This window comes from Nanorana parkeri, unplaced genomic scaffold (assembly GCF_000935625.1).
Source record: "Nanorana parkeri isolate BGI_ZX_2015 unplaced genomic scaffold, ASM93562v1 scaffold34, whole genome shotgun sequence".
Classification (NCBI taxonomy): Eukaryota; Metazoa; Chordata; class Amphibia; order Anura; family Dicroglossidae; genus Nanorana; species Nanorana parkeri.
This window is the reverse complement of record NW_017306302.1, coordinates 1609594-1627349: the sequence shown is the minus strand read 5'-3', so window position 1 is coordinate 1627349 and position 17756 is coordinate 1609594. Positions and strand designations below refer to the sequence as shown.

The following is a 17756-nucleotide window of genomic DNA, read 5'->3' as shown; positions in this document are numbered from 1 at the left end:
GGTATTTAGCAGCATTGACCAGATGATGCAAGATAAAATGGAAGAAAAGGATGACAGTAGTGAGAAATCCAAGAGCTTGATTTTACCTCCTGTGGAATCTCTGAGCTGGAGCTCTGAATACTCCGAGATGTAAGTAGAATGATGAACTATTACTATTGTGTCTTCAATTGATATTATGTATGATCTAAAAATCTGAAGCATAATAGATGAGTGATCAAATTCTAACAAAAGGGATTTTAAACTAAAACAAGAAAAAAGCATTCAGTTCTAACTGATGGATAAGAGTGTAGGCAATTTGATATTTTTGCTTAAGTATATAATTTCCCTTAAAATAAAGCTGCCAAGCCTCAGAAATTCAAAATGATGAAAAAAGATTAATACAAGGTTACCTTAAATTATATAGGCACTTTCTAAATCTTATTGGTCTATTAATGAGGACCAAAGAATACAGACTAAACAAATATCTACAGTAATTACAAGAAGACTTTGTATTCTTTGTGTATTTCTTCCAAATCTGTGCAGTAATCCAGCATGAAACCGCAAGACCAGTCACTGCACTCTCTCCAGGATGACGGGTGACTGGTCTTGTATATGCTCCCTGTAGTTTTGTGCAGATGACATATAGTGGGTGGAGCTGCCTTTGACAAGGCAATATTTGGGTTTGCAAAGACATTTGGTGCACACAAAATGGATTCATACCTTTTGGGGCTATTAAAGAATATATTTTTAGGTTAATGTTTTTGTGCCTAAATTTCAGCTTTAACTGAACACTGTTGCACATTGTATGTTTATTTACAAACACAATGCAAACCATATGATGTACCATGCACTAAAAGAGAGCTCAACTTTTATTAGCCTTCCTAGTTAGCTGATTGCAGTTACCTGCACTGGCCAATTAGAAAACTGGTATGTTTTATGCTGCCTTTGTTGACCACCTTCTAAAGATGCTATTGACCTAGCTGTTATACTGACCCATTGATGTCAATGTTTTCTGAGTCACTGAATGAAATTGGAGGGCCCATTTATTTCCATTCTGCAGGCTGTCAGCCTCTTGCAGCTCATGTACAGCAGAGACTGGGAGAGGGAGGAAGCAGCACAAGGAGCCAGTCAATTGTGCTGCATAGCTCATTTGCTGACAAGGAACATGCAGATAAGCAGCGTGATGGAGAGATGAGCTCATCAATCTGCTTCTCTCCTGTCACTCTCCATTCACAGGCTGGGGGAGGGACAAGACCTTTAAGTGTTGCATAACTGCAGCAGAGAAAAATTAGGTATCTTGCCAGACAGTGGGCAGTGTTGTGTATCTCTCAGGACTGGATGGACAGAAATGTATGTATTTCATCTGTGTATTTAGCTGTTTACCTGGAGCTCAAGTTTAATTGATTATAGTTAGGAATTTCAAGAGTTTCCTATTTTGAAAAAGTATCATGCTTTTCATGTTTTTCCTTTCTTTGTTCAATACATTGAATATAGAATTACATCTTTCTCAAACAGGCAACAGCTCTCTATATCGACCTTTTCTGACAGTGAAAGTCACAAGCAGCGACACAGCACCAGCCTCCTGCCAAAATTTGCCATCTCCTCTGACCTAGAACGAGATGAGCACAGTGCTGGAGATTCCCAGGAGGAAGGGGACAAGTCTGGTGTTATTTCTGAAGACTCCCCACAGGAAGATCCTGACCTTGCTACACCTGTCAGCATTAGCAGCTCCACAGTGTCAGGTATGTACAGATTTACATATTTACTAATCATTCAGCACTGATGCCCCCCAAAAAAACCTATAATGAAGTCATTTTTTTCCCGTAATTTATTTTTTATATTTGTTAAACCAATTTTGTTTGCATTTTAAAAATATAAATGTTTATGTGAATATCCATCTCTGACACTTCGTGCTAGTTGTAGAAGAAACCAGATCAAGTGCATGATGCTGAAAGTGCCCCTGTATCATTCCAATGTAGAAATGTTTCATATCCTATCCCCAATAGTATATTTTATGCGTCCTTTCATTTATAAATTGAATTAGGTAAAGGGATTTTCATTCCTGATTCTGACCACCTATGAACTCCCCATCACAGGCTTTATTTTTATCAACACATAGAACTAAATATACCCATACTGATGTAAGTCATCATAGAAGCACTTTATGTCAGTACTAATGATACTCAGGTTAAAAAATGGTGTTTTACTACTCTGAGCTTGAGAGGACTACATGAGCAGGGGATTTTTGAATACTAGTTTAACGGAGGGAAGACTGGCATTTGAGTGTACAAGAGTGATGTGTGAAATATCAGTGCATCCTGAAAAAACAGAACAGCGCTACCCAGTTTTTCTAAAAGATGCCAGTGTTTTCATATACCGTATTTTGCGCTCCATAACACGCACCTGACCATAAGGTAAGGGGTAGGGTTCTGTGTAGTTCCTGACAGCTGAGACAGGTGGCTCTGTGATTACAGCGCCACGGTCTCAGTGATCACACAGAGCAGACGAAGAACGAACGGGCGATAGGGATTCCCTCAGCTCTCACACATTCGCTCCATAAGATGCACAGACATTTTTGCCCGCCTTTTGGGGGGAAAAAGTGCATCTTATGGAGCTGAAAATACGTTATTTATTGTTTTAAAGCTCAGAAAACGTTTTAATGTATTGATTATTAAGAGAGGTCAGTCCATCCAAAACTTTTTTTAGTAAATGCTGAAGAGTTAAATCGCTTGACGGTTTCTTATATCCGTTGTGGTTTTTCTTGGTGAGAACTTTGCTCCTGGGTCTCCACGCCTGTTGTGACCATTAGTAGAAGTTCCCACTCTCCTTGTTTCTTTTTTTTTTCTTCATTTAATTCATGGAAAGTGCAGACGGACAGGAATTCAGTTGGTCTTTGGGCTGCCTATTAGGTTTATAGCCTCAGTTTAGGTTTATAGCTTGCTTGTTTTGGTTTTCCAGGGCCAAGTAGGGATCTGAGCACAGAGACCAACATCAGGGGGCTGTGACTTTCCTGCTTGAAAGTCTTTTTCAACTGCTGTGTGGCCATTTTTTGAAAAAGTGGCAAGGAGATACAGTAAAAATGGATCTCTTCCTTCCCCAAGTGTACAACTTCTGATCAGCCCTTTGCAGACAGCCCTTTTAGTATAGGTTACATTAATGACTCTGTTTTCCATGTTCAAGACCTAGATGAACATTGCATATGTTATGTTCAGACTGCCAGGCACATTTAGGGTTATGATAGCTGCATGAATTGTATTCAATGAAAAAATTGGGAGAAATGTCCTCTAATGCAGCGCTGCCCCTGAGGTGAGGGTAAACAAATGTCGGTTGCGGTACTAGGTGTGCGGCTCCTAAAATTGCGGACCGGGGTGTCCAACGTTTTACTGATAGAGAAGACAAAAAATACAGAAGCGCACTACCAAGTAGTGACTGAGCAAGAAAAAATAATAAGGGAATAATGGAATGAGACTTACCAGGGTGTGGGTACTAGCGCGTTGTCAGCGGCGAAGTGTGGATGAATTGGGAGTCCAGGGTTGCTGGTGGTGGTGGGCAGGGTAATGTGGAAATAGTTGGTGCTGGGAAGAATACGATGTCAATGGTGAGGAAGATGTTGAGGTCGGGTTGAGACTACACCGCTCGAGGGCACGAGCGGCGAGCCCGAAGTAGCGAGCGGTGTGTCTGTGAGGTACAACGGGGTTGTACCCCGTTGTACCTTAAGTCTCATTCCATTATTCCCTTATTATTTTTTCTTGCTCAGTCACTACTTGGTAGTGCGCTTCTGTATTTTTTGTCTTCATGAATTGTATTCAAACTTGGTGTATTTCCACTTTTGCAGCTGAATCTGAGAAAATCCCACTATGTTTGTGTTCCTATTCACACAGCATACCGAAGAAAAAAAATGTAAAAATATTTCTTACCTTTTTAGATGTTTTGTTGCAGCAGGCAACATGGCTGATTCCAGGTTTTTCTGAACACCTTCACAGTGATCTGTCCTTATAGAAAGACTAAAGCTTGCCATACACCTTACAATTATCTGCAGATTTTCTATGGTCAGATGAAAAAGGTGCAACAGATTCCTCCATCTACACTTAACTGTGTGGATGGAGTAATCTCTACCTGGGCCAATCTGTTGCACTTTTTCCATCTGACCACAGAAAATCTGCAGATAATTGTAAGGTGTATGGGCACCTTTAGGACTGAAATTTGAGGAGTGTTTCTCTCATTAACTCCATTAACATTGAATGCAGGGTTTTAGGGTCGATTCACACCATGCAGGCACAATTTTTTACAATTGCACCAGACAGCGGGCATTGCTGTACTACACGTTCTGGTGCAGACAATCTCACTGGGTGGGTGGGTGGGTGGCGTGTTGTGGTGCCATTGACATTAATGACACTACCCCACCCCAGAACGAGGGAGGATTTAATTATGCAATCCAATGCGTTATGGCTACTAACTGTTCCGGAATGCACTGGATATGGTGGCTAACCGGCCCTTAATCCATCAGCCCCTCCTAACATTACAAAGAAGGAGAAGCAAGTAGAAATATTAACCCTTAAGAAACCCCAAGCCAAGTAAAAGTTATTTAAACTGCAAGAAACATTTTTTAAATATTATTTTAGCTTATCAAATGTGAATGGGAACATGTAACAAATATGAACTGGGTGTTATCCTAATTTGGCTGGGAAAGTGGAAGTGCACTTTAGTGCATTGCCATGAGACCTGCAGACTTTTATTTACACCCCTGCACTGAAGCAATTACTTTTTTAATGTCTCCATACCTTATAAGATCACTGGTGTTTAACTTATGATGGCTTATGATGCAGATCCTAGCTGTACATTTAATTTCTATAAATCTCATGTGCCTCTGGGCAAAAACAATAGGACATTTCCGATCTGACAAGCTGTGGTTACTATAATGTGTCTGTCCTTTCTTTCTTAAACAGTGAGTAGTTTCTCAGAGCACTTAGATCACATAAATGGAAGGAGCGAGAGTGTGGATAGTACAGATAATTCCTCAAAGCCCTCCAATGAAAGCTCTTCTCACATGGCTCGACAGCACTTAGAAAACACAGAGAAGCAGAGAATATTGGGGAAAGTCACTAAATCCATCTCTGCAAGTGCTCTGTCCCTCATGATCCCTGGAGGTAGAGCCATACATCCTCAGCATGATATCTTGTCACTCTGCATGTCTTTCTACCATTTCTCAGCCATTATTGCTACGTGCAAGCTTTCCATTACACACCTTGCTTTCAGAATGTTTGCAACCACACACACTGTAGGGGCATTGGTTGGATATTGTCCACTCCTTTTTTAGGAATAATGTAAACAGGTCCAGGCAAAATGTGATCAGTGCAACCAAAACTTTTATTTTAAATCTGTTTTTTCATCATCATTACAATCATATCAGCAAAATAAATTATGGTAAAAACATTAGTAAAAAGCAATACATTTCACCCAACTAGTTCTTGCACTGTGCTGTTAGGGATAAAGAGGAACTTTATCCCTATCTTTAAATGAGAGCAAAGGCAACTTCAGAAATGTTTAGTGATGGCAATCTACAAACAGATACTTATAGATAATTACCGGCTTTTTATTCTTTGTATACATTGTTTTTATTTCCCTCCCAATTGTTCTTACAGTGACCATATTTTCTAAGGCAGACAAATCCACCCCCCTTTACTTCCTGAAATTCTGGAACATGTGACTACGACATGTGACCATGCACATCATCTCAGGGGGAAAAATTATCTTTCCTTGAGATCTTGCAAGATTTAGCAGTTTATAGATTTCCCAGCTATGCACTACTGATGTAACCTTCCCAGGATACATCTCTTGGGCATGGGCTACATCATTAGTACCTAAGTATTAAAACAGTAATTGTAGGTAAAAGAAAAATATGTTTAACTAATGAATGTAAGATGATTTCATATCAGTGTGCAGAGCTATGTGCTGAGCTGAGTTTTTTGGTGAAAGGGAGTAAAGGTCCACTGATGATGAAACAAATGGACTTTTATATATAGATATTATTGGAGCAGGCCATTGTTTGGCTAAATATGTTGCAAAAAAGAGTGCATTAGAATTTACATAGCCCTCACCTGTCCGTGTACATTTCAGAGCCTAGGTGTCTTTAATAACTATACCTTCATTTTAAATTGCTCACACACTAAGAATATAATTGGGTCACCTTATAATCTGAGAAGCTGACAGCTTCCTTAACAACCAGTTGGATGGGGATGCTGAGCACTTGTAGTGTCACTGGTTGTTAAGGATGCTTTTGGCTACAGCCAACAGCTTCCTTAACAACCAGTGATGCTGACAGTGGGGGTGAAGCCTGAGGGTGATGCTGAGGTACTAGTTTCCCATCAGGCCCATTCTAGTCCAGCAGACAGTTGGAATATTCTATAGCCATAGGATACAATTGTTTTCTAGGTTTCCTGTTCACGCCATACATATACAGTGGTGTGCAGAAAAACTCAGCTCAAGGGACATGGTATGAGCAAGCCCTTACTAACTTTAGCTAATTGTTTCATTAGATGACTACAAAGTGTTGTTCTACAAAATACTATTTTTTTTGTTTTTCTTCAGACCAGGTTCTGATGTATCTTGTCAGTCTTATTCAGCATTATTTCTCTTGTTTTTACCCACTGGCTTTGGAGAGGCTTGTTGCATGGCTTAGTACAGAGACGCCATTGTTTTATTTCAGGAAGGTCTAATAGGTGAAACATCACAGTATAATGTATCAGGAGAGTGACATCTCACAGGTTATATGACTGTGCTAGGGTACTCCGTCACCCCAAAACTGTTTGTATCAGTTCACTAGATAATATCATTTTTTTATACTAAATAGCACCATAATACTGAAGATATGGCAGCAGTCAAACTTATTTTTGCTCAGTTGTATGCTGAATAGGTACACCTTTTATAGCTGTCATGCCCATTTTCTTTGTATAAGCCTGCTGTGCTTCCAGAAGTCTTCCTACAGTGTTTGGAGTGCTGTGAATATTTGTAAAGTTCACATCATACTTCATCATACAGTACATCACCTGCATGGTTTATTTGTCTTGGTATGATACTTGATAAAGCTAGTTTCTTGTCCACTGCTTAGCTGTCTGTTATCACCGTACACATCAAGTGTGTCATGGGTTAAAGGTTTATAGTTTTTCTTCCAGATGTGTACAGTGTGTCTCCATTGGGAAGTCCTGTTTCTCCGCTCTCTATGTCATCAGATCCATCTTCAAGAGACTCCTCCCCCAGCCGGGATTCTTCCATCTCCTCCTTTATTCCAAGGCAACCAATCGTTATACAGAGTTCTGGCAAAAAGTTTGGTTTCACTCTTCAGGCAATAAGAGTATTTGTTGGTGACAGCGACATCTACACTGTTCACCATATTGTCTGGGTAATTCTCCTTACTCTTCATGTGAATATGTTTTGCCTCTATGGTGAAATAATGTGCATCATCAGTTATTATTGATTTTATTTAATATATGTTTGCTTTTCTTGGCAGAGTGTTGAAGAAGGGAGCCCCGCCTACCAGGCTGGTCTTAAAGCTGGAGATCTTATCACTCATATAAATGATGAGCCAGTACATGGGCTTGTACACACCGAGGTCATAGAACTCCTTCTCAAGGTAAATTGTTACATTTCTTGCAATAATGTGCATTAGTATTTCTAGTATTACAGTATTCCTATTTTCTTCTGTAAGGTTCTCTTGTTTGTATTTCTCTATTATGGCTCAATTAAAATGTGGCAGCATGCACTTGAGCAGAAAGATGCAACATGTACCTTGGAAGTGTAATCTCCTAAAGATTTGGAGACACTTACTGTTAGCCATATTTTTTTTGACATTGGCTTGTGGTCCCCTAAAGAAATTGAACCCCCTGACTGTTATCTGTCTATTTCATTGGCATTGGATTGTGGTGCCCTAAAGCAAGTAAGCCCCTGATCGTTAGCGATCTATTTAATTGATGTTCGATTGTGGTCCCCTAAAAAAAGCTGAGCCTTCGACTGTTAACTATTTCATTGACATTATATTGTTTACAACTGCACATCTGAGTTAGAACATGTTTAAAACAATTAGTTGGAACTGCAGGAAATGGTTTTACCAACAACCTATAATGACCTTCTGTAAAGGCTAGGTTCCTGTCCATAATTTAAGGACAGCTACCAGCTGGGCTTGCATTATACAGTATATCTGTATTATTTGTTACTGCTATCTGTTTCTACTTCTGAGGTCAACAGGCATAGCTGTTATATGTATGATACAATAATTAAGATACAGTATTCCTTCCTTTCTACAATACCTGATGATTTGATGATCTTTTTTCTGTGTATGCCACTTAGTAAGTGGTTGACCTAGTGATGAGTTAACCTAAGTAGATTTAGGTTTGCATTTCTAAGTTTATAGTTAAAATCTGGGAGATGCCATTAAAGCTTGAAGTATTTATTTGTTTCTGCCTGTTACTAAATTTTCAATTGCACTAATCCGCCTTATGTCATAAGCACCATGTCATCCACCACTGTTTGCTGGATGCACATCCATATATTCATGACTGTACTAGAATAAGACCGCTAAGCTCAATCTGGTTAGGGGACTGCTGCTTTCTATAGTGATTACAAAAGCGGTTATCATATTTTTGGTTTAAAAAGTAGAAGGTAGTGTGTGTATTATTTTATTTCTAATTTGTAATCTCCTATATATTATGATTGGTTGACAGAGCGGCAGTAAGGTGGCAATAACCACAACCTCCTTTGAGAATACGTCGATAAAAACTGGCCCTGCCAGGAGGAACAGTTACAGAAGCCGGATGGTGAGACGCAGCAAGAAATCCAAGAAGAAAGAGAATATGGAACGGTGAGTTATAGCTTGTTTACATTTCACAGATATGAGGTACGCATGAGATATAGTGTACTGTGTGCCATTTTGGCAGATATTGATATTTTTATTCTTTCAAGTATAGGAGAACTTCATAAAATCTATCATGATAATATTGATCTTTAGTCTCATAGGATCTAATCATTGTATTGATCGTTTGTTAAAATGTGTATAACTCAGGTGAGAACAAAACCGCACAAAAACGAGACGCATATTCAATTCAATCACTTGTACCTGGTACCACTTCCCACACTCCGACAAGGAGACTTAATGATGCCCTACTCAAGGACATATATCTCTGCAAAGCAGTTTCGACCTCAGTTAATCCTTTTTTTTAACCAATCAATACGTGGATCAAACTGCACCCCCTGTGAAATGGAAAGCACTCAAATAGGTACTTTGTGGCACCCTTATCGCCCACAAAACCCTCTACTATACTACTATACTAACTTCTTGGCCAGAGTGATTTATTACACCAAAATGCTTTGTCATGGGTGATATACAAACTTGTCAATTAGGTAGTAGAATGCAAGCACGTTCTATAAAAGCCAAGCAGGCTTGTACATTCATTTCTAAGGTCCTATCCCACACTATGTAACTTGAACAGCAGTTGTAGCACAGAGCAGAAGCTTTTTATTACTATCATACAGCACCCTGACCCCCTGCCTGATTTACCCCTACATCTAAGATGGACGAATGAGCCGGCACTGAATTTTTTTTTCCGTGTGTATTAAACTCCACTACGCAATTATTGCTAAATGGTGCATGTTATTGTGCTGTACCATATTTCATTATAATTCACTGTGCATGTATATTGTGTATGCTGAAAAAGGCTCCAATCATCATGTGAATGTGTTCTGTAAACTTGGTTATATTGTTATATAACTTGTATAATAACGTTCTAACAATTACAAGTATTCATACAGCGCCAACATATTCCGCAGCGCTGTACAATCATTTAGACAAGTAAGAAACACTAACAAGCATCATTGACATACAGAAACAGTAGGTGAGGAGGACATGGCCCAAACAAGGTTACAGCCTAAGAGGAAGGGGACCAAAGACCCAGTGGTGGGGAGGAGGAGACTACAGATGTATACCAAATAAAATGCGAAGGGATTTGGAAGTACTGTGAAATGGGAGCAGAAGCGAAGGTTGCATAGGGAGAGAAATCAAGGGGACAGCTGATACGCTTCTCTAAAGTGCGTTTTGAAGGATTTTTTTTAAAGCCCTGTAGGGATGGTGAGAGCCTGATGTGTCTTGGGAGAGAATTCCATAAGGTGGGGGCAGCCCCGGTGAGGTTCTGTAGACAAGAGATGGGTGTACGGGTGAACGAGCAAGATAGTCATAGGACATTAGTGGAACGAAGGGGCCGATTTGGAGTATATCTTCTAATTAGGGATGAAATGTAAGCCGGTGCACGGTTATGCAGAGCTTTGTAAGTAAGGCTTAGAAGTTTGAAGTGTACCCTAAAAGAAACAGGAAGCCAGTGCAGAGATTGAGGGGTGATGTGTGAGAGTAGCGGGAGGTAAGGTAAATGAGTCTGGCTGAAGCATTCATGATGTATTGAGGAGGGGCGATCTGGGCACGTTTCAGGCCGATGGGAAGAAGGTTGCAGTAGTCAAGTCGGGAAATGTTTAGCGCATGGTCAAGCATTTTGCTGGTTTCCTCAGTGACAAAGGGTCAAATTTGAGAGATTTTTTTCAAATAAAAACAGCATGATTTAGTGATGGTAAATGTGAGGGGAAAAGGAGAGGTCAGAGTAAAAAAGCACACCAAGGCAGTGTGCCTGCGGAGTAGTGGAAATGGTAGCTCCATCAACCTGAAGACATATGTACATGGGGGTAACCTTAGAGGGAGGGAACATGAGGAGTTCAGTCTTGGAGAGCGTAGTCATTCATTCTTTTTGATACAGCAAATAGGCAATCAGTTATCCAAGCCAACAGATTGGGGGAAAGATCCGGTGAGGAGAGGTAGATCTGAGGATCATCAGCATAGATGTGGTAATGTGCAGAACCTTCTGGGACTCCATCAGAGAGAGGTAGAGTGTTACAGAGGGGGAGGTGGAGCCAGAGAAGGAAATGCTGAAGGAACAGTCAGATAGATAGGAAGAGAACCAGGCGAGAGTGGTGTCATTAAAGGAGAACTATGAGGGAGTGCTTTTCACTCACCTCATAGTTCTAGCCGACCTGTGACAATGAGACTGTCACAGGTCGGCTCAGTAGATCGGGAGGTGAGCGAACACATGCCGGGTTCGCTCGCCTCTCGATCCTATCACGGCTCTCTGCCGTGACAGGGGGAGGGGCTGGATTTCCCTCTCCCCGCTCCGATCTGCCAGCGCTGACTGGTGGAACGGATGGGGGAGGGGGCGTGTACAGCTGGCTCTGCCTCTAGATAGGCAGAGCCAGCTGTCACTCACGGAGCTGGGCGGATCACGTCATCTAAGTCGGGATCCGCTCCGGCGTCTCAGTATACCGCGAGCTGTAGCTCGTGGTATACTGAGCTTAGGGTAACGGGATGAGAACTATGGGGAAAAACACTGACCCCATAGTTCTCCTTTGATGTGAGTTGCTGTAGTGCTTTAAATAAGCTGGCTTCAGAGATGTCAATGAGTCAAAATGATGATCTGCAGTCAACAAGTGATGTAAAATAAAACATAGCACATGAAATTGCACAGTGAATCTATATAATGTGATTCGTTTTGAGCATATCATTTTTTTTTCTTTCAGAAGGAGGTCCTTTTTCAAAAAACTGACCAAGCAACCATCTCCTCTGATTCACACAAGCCGAAGCTTCTCCTGCTTAAACCGCTCCCTGTCTTCCGGAGAGAGTTTACCTGCATCACCCACCCACAGCTTGTCACCCAGATCTCCTACTCCAAGCTGCCGCTCCACTCCAGACTTCCCATCAGGTGAGAAATTATTCCACATTTAAGTAACTGGAATTCTCAGATGTAAAATTAGGTAGCACCGCAGTTATAAAGATAAAAAGTGCACTTGCTTCAATACTGGCTGCCTGTCTGGCACTGCCCCCTACAGACACACCACTCCAGCATCAGTCCTCTTCAGATTGAATGATGCCCAGCATTATTCAGTTTATTCGTGAGTATAGAGCCCTCTTTCTGGGGGTGCATCACCATAGTGTCATGCACTCACAGTGCAATGATGCAGAGAATGGCTGTGACGACTGTTGTTATATTTTTATAGTGGTCTGTTATTTTGGTTTTAACCCCCAATCGCAATATTAACCCCAAAAAAAAAATCTATGCTGTTCATTAGGAAATTTCAAAATATGCATTGTGTTATATGATGCTCTATTAATTTTTCTCGCATTTCCATATGAATGAATGCAGTAAAGTTAAGAGAGTTTATTCATCATAAACACTGTTCTAATGTTATTGCGACTAGGCATGTCGATGCAGGACATTTTAATGATTACTGGTGAAAATGCCCCAATACATGGCGCTGATGACGGCGCTTAAAATGTTTAAATAGGTTCGGGCTGCTTGTACAAGTGAATCACTTGTATAGCAGCCTGCTCGTCTGTCCCCTCCAAGGTCCATCCCCTCATGGTTCACCCCTTCCCCGTCGTGGTTTTCAGGCTCCCCTGCTCTTCTGGGGGATCCGGGACTACAACAGTTCAGAATGGGGAGCAGAGCGGAGAACTGTCACTACCTGAGCTGTACAGAAGATAGAGCCATCTAACGTGTAAATGAAATTACCGACTTAAATCTGGCCAACTCTGAAACCCCCGCCTGCTCACCCCTTGCGTGGGCTATTCTTACCTTTTGGTGAACGGTCCTCCCCCACCGCCGGTATCTGTACCTCAAACTGCCGACCAGTGCAGCACTGCGCTATGGATTTTGAATTTCACTTGGAAATTGCAAGCACTCATTCGTCAGTGCAGTCAGGTGACCGCGCTGACCAATGAGAAGCGCTTCTTAGCACAATAAAATACGGTTTTGGTTAAAATTATTTTTTGTATCAGGACTAGTATCATAAATTGAGTTGCAGTTCTTAATAATGAAAAAGAAACTGCCCTAAAATCATTATTCTGTATTGTTTTAGAAAAAATGTCACATGTCCCTTTAAGAAAAAATATCGGTAATTGGTATCGGCGAGTACCTGAGGGAAAGTACTTGTACTTAGTCTTGAAAAAAAATCCCTAAGTGCGCCTCAATTTTACATTAACAATAAGCACACATAAGTCTAAAAATCCAAACCCAAAAATGTACTTTATTAGCAAATGTCACTTCCAAACTTCCAAGAATAAAAAAAATTAGGTGATTAGGTATAGGCAGGTGCTAAAAGCCTGCTGAATGCTGGGGAGCCATTTCATTTTTTTTTGGGGTGGGGGGGGTATGGTTGTTTAGAACAATTATTTATAATTTCAGTCCTTGAGTACCCCAAACATATCATGACTTCTGTGTTTAATTTCAAGCAGACCTCTAGGAATATAAAAAACACAAATTAATGCTCTGTAATCATTAATACATAATTAAATGCATTTTTAAATCCAAGCAGTTTAAAGTACCAGAATTTGACCTGGTATCAGCCTCTTGCAGTCCCTGAGCGCTCAAGAAAAACGTGACAGAGAGCTGATCTCATCACAGACTGGGGGGCGGGTCCAGGACAATCTGGGCTCTGAGGAAGTGTGTTGAATGATGGCTGAGTGAGGGCATCTTGTTGTGGAAAATAAGTACTGCAAGGAAACATCTGGGTTGAAAGTGAATATTGAAACAAAAACTGATTTTTTTAATTTTAATTAGCTGCTAGTTTTTATCTTGTTATTTTTGGCTGGGATTTAGTTTTAATCTAGCCTATGGAATTTAATTTTTCCACTTTTTCCACCAAATAAATCTTTATTGATCAGTTGGGGCAAAATGTTTCTGGGTTTTTGGGGCCTCCGGTATGCCTACTATATTCAAAATAGGAGGCAAGTGACAAAGGACCATATGCTGCACATTCCTGGTTTTAGATCATCCATATACAGCATAGACTTTGTATTCTTGCTTTTTATGTGCATTTTAATATTTTTCTTTATTTTTGTTTGCAGGCACCAATTCTTCACAAAGTAGTTCCCCAAGTTCAAGTGCTCCTAATTCCCCAGCTGGCTCTGGCCATATAAGGCCTAGCACTCTACATGGGTTGGGACCAAAGCTTGGGGGACAGCGGTATAGGTCTGGAAGACGGAAATCTGCAGGCAGTATTCCACTTTCTCCATTAGCAAGGACCCCATCACCCACTCCTCAGCCTCCCTCACCACAGCGCTCTCCATCACCATTACATGGATACTCCGTAGGGAACTCAAAGGCAACACCCAGTTTCCCAGCAAAAATGCACTCTCCACCAACAATAGTAAGACATGTTGTCAGGCCCAAGAGTGCTGAACCCCCAAGGTCTCCGCTGTTGAAAAGAGTTCAGTCAGAAGAAAAGCTTTCCCCATCCTACTGTTGTGAGAAAAAGCACCTATGTCCACGTAAGCACAATCTCGAGATAACCAAGGAAGAGGTTCATAAGCAAACACAGCGTGATGTGACCTTACAGAGTCTTGAGGAGAACACATGCGATATTCCAGCATCTACACGTGTTAGACCAGTAGAGCAAGGCTGTCTCAAGCGCCCAGCATCTCGAAAACTTGGAAGACAAGAGTCACTGGATGAGCTGGACAAAGAAAAGCTAAAAGCCAAAATAGTTATAAAAAAGAAAGATATTTCAGAAAGACAGGACTTTCTTCTGAAACAAAACATAATATCAGATTTGCATGGGGAGATCAGACACCAGCTAACAGAAGCTGAGAAAGATGACAAAGCACAGTTAAAAAGATCAGAGAATAAATATCCTGCCTATGACTCTCGTTCAGTAGGCATTATGTTCAAAGAAGCTTCCTGCAAGAGTATCAGTTCTCGCCCAAATGGCACTAGCCTTTCTTTAGATAGCCAGTCATTCAGCCATTGCTCTCCAGTTGCTGAAACTGCCCACATGTCTTATGAACTCAAGAAAGGGCCCGCTTCCTCCTCTTCCTTACAAGAGAAACTTATCCATCCATCTGACAAGGGTATAAAAGATGATCAACTAGAAAAATCTGCCACAGCAAACATTGATTACTTCCGGAAAAAAAAGTCGTTTGAAGACAAAGATGGTAGCCTTTGCCCAGTTTTAAAGCCTAAAATCGTTCCAGTATCTCATGAATGTGTGCAGGCAAAGCCTGTACACATACAGACAGAATCACTAGCCTTGCTAGATAACAGGACGTGTATGTCCAGTGTTCAAAGCACTCCAGTTTCTTTTACAAAAAATTGTAATAATAGAAGCGAAAGTAATGTAGACAAATCGACTGTTGCAACCACAGAAACACCTGTGCGGAAGAGCCCATCTGAATATAAGCTAGAGGCAAGGTCTGTCTCTTCCCTGAAGCCTATTGAAGGCACTTTAGACATAGCCCTGCTGTCAGGACCAAAGATTACAAAAGTCGAGCCTGATATTTGCAATACTCAAAAAAAATCTGATGAGCAGAGTCGAAATTTAAAAGCTGAAAGTCTAGATAGCACAAATGTGATAATTAACAAAACTAGCTCTAATTGCTCTTATGTTCCCGTAGTACAAAAGGGACCGTTAGAGGAAAAACCCTGTGAGCCTCTACAGCCTTATTGTCGCACTGCAAATATTTGTCAAAACAAAGAGACGTTGGGTCTTCGAACAAAGGAAAACCTAGTAGATGTGACAATTCCTCTTCAGAGCCAGAGGATGGGTACAGTGCAACCAATATCAAATAGCCCACTTCCTGAACGACTGTCTGCTTCTGTGAAAGTTGAGAGACAAGAAATGGTAAATCAGAATGTGTCTTCTGTCAAGCGCTCACTAGAGCAAAGACATAGTTCATCATTCACTGAAAGGACTCGTATGTCGAGGGATTTCTGTGAGGATATAACTGCTGCATCTCTGGCACACTATAGTAGCTCAGAAAAGAACATTTCAGCATTGAGCTGCATAGAAGAAGGAAATACGGTGATCGCTTTTTCCCCAACAGCGCCTAATCATCAAAAATGTGTGACAAAAAATGTTGACGTTTGTCATCCCATTGAACTTGTCAAAAAAATGATGCTGAATGCAGAATCCACTCCTAAAAATCAGTCTAGCCAAAATAACAAGCTACAATCTATGCCACAAAAAAGAGATCCAGAGAATGTAAAGAAAAATGGTGTAGAGGTCCCCCTTCTGAAAAAAGATACTTGTCTTTTTGACATACAGCAGTCACCTACAGGTGCAAATATCCCACCTGTAACACGTGTTAAAGCCCTCTCACCACTAAGAGAAGAACAAAAGCCAGCTTGCCAAGAGCTTGTCAGCTCTGTCAACAAAGCAAAAGTGGTGGTTGAATCTAAATCCAGTTCTGTAAAAATAGTCTTGTCTGAAAAAAACATTTTAACACAAAGCACTAAGCCAAGTTTGGCTGACCCACAAAATCAAAAAGTTACCCATAAAGCTGAAGGTTATACACAAGCTGGTACTGGATTAAATGTGGTTGCTGGAACTCAGATTCAGAATAAAGATGCCATCAAAAAAGGATCCAGTTTTAGCTCCACAGCCTCCAAAAACAGCCTGAATACCAAGGACTCTACCAATGTATCAAACTCTGAATACAATGTCAATGTGACTGCAACAGTCAGATCTGATGCAGCAAGCACTGTCAACCTTAAGGATTGTTCTGCAAAGACGCATCTCAAAGAAAAAACAAACGCACATTTAAAATTAACTAGAGCCAGTACCGTCAAAAGTTCTGCACAAAGTCGAGCTGTTCTTGATGTTGCAGAGACTGGACCTCCACCTATTGACCGTGTTAAAGAAAATAAATGCACTGAAGCACTTTATGTTCAGAGTGACAAGGGAAAAAAGGTCACTCCTGTTACCAGCAGAGATACTAGAGAGGTGACTTTGGACAAGCAGAAATCTAGCATCTCTCAGAATTTAGTAGGAAAGGAAGGAGACCAGAGGAAGCCACTGTGTGACGCTAAAAGCAGTGGTGATCCTGCTTTGCCCAAAATTGGAAGTACTGGCACCTCTTTATCTAAACCAGACTTGGCTGCATGTCCTGTGAATGTTTGTAAAGATAAAGTGGAGAAAAATCTAAATATGAATGTTGAAACTGTTAAAGCAAAGAAAGATCTCCAGGAGGTCCCCAGCAGATCTTGTCCTATTGCAAAAGAAGGCAGCCTATCCAGTAAACTTGTCCCTGAAAAACAAGCTTATAGTACCACCACACTAGGAACAGTACGGAGAGATCCACCTTCCTCTCCTAGCAAGAAGAACATCACAAAAAATATTCCCAAACCACCAGCTGCACCTCTGGAGAATTCCTCCTCCCTTTCCTCCGATAAAGACTTAAAAGGACCGAAGCGAGGAAAGGACAGCATTTTACAGAGTAGTCCTCAAAAAAAAACATTATAATCTGCCAGCTCCTTGATTAAGACCTCTTTACTGTAGTGGCTGCTGCTAAATCAAGACTACTTTGATAACCAGCACTGTGTTGTGGTTTAATTTGCATTTGTACCATGTTGTGTGTTTAAAAAAAAAAGCAAGGTGTTTGTACTCGTAATCAGACCCTTAATTGGGTTGCTGGCTGAGTACACTCTTAGAAACTAAAAGGTGTGCCTGTATTGTTTGTGACAGGGCAAGGGCTATAAGAAATGCCATCTCTGTAGAGAGTTACTGTTGTATTTTGTGTTGAAAGTAGAATGTACAGTAGGCTGCTAAATTCCACTGTTTACTTTTCCTTAATGTACATTTTTTCTTCCAGTTGACTTATTACAAAACTGAGATCAGAACCCCCGGTTTTTTTTTTTATCAGTGACAAGAGTGAAACGAAGATAGTGTTCCAATTCTGATGTTTTAAGACCTTTTAA

General features: G+C 40.8%; 1 protein-coding gene across 1 annotated transcript in view; it reads left to right on the top strand.

Moving 5' to 3' along the window:
• MAST4 (microtubule associated serine/threonine kinase family member 4) overlaps positions 1–17428 on the top strand; it is a 442223-nt gene extending 424795 nt beyond the window's left edge. Inside the window, 8 exon segments of the mRNA XM_018569292.1 lie at positions 2–129; positions 1495–1721; positions 4926–5126; positions 7152–7378; positions 7487–7609; positions 8697–8833; positions 11584–11765; positions 13910–17428. Of these exon segments, the coding sequence (XP_018424794.1) occupies positions 2–129; positions 1495–1721; positions 4926–5126; positions 7152–7378; positions 7487–7609; positions 8697–8833; positions 11584–11765; positions 13910–17337 (4653 nt within the window). The 3' untranslated portion in view covers positions 17338–17428.
• The last annotated feature ends 328 nt before the right edge of the window (positions 17429–17756 follow it).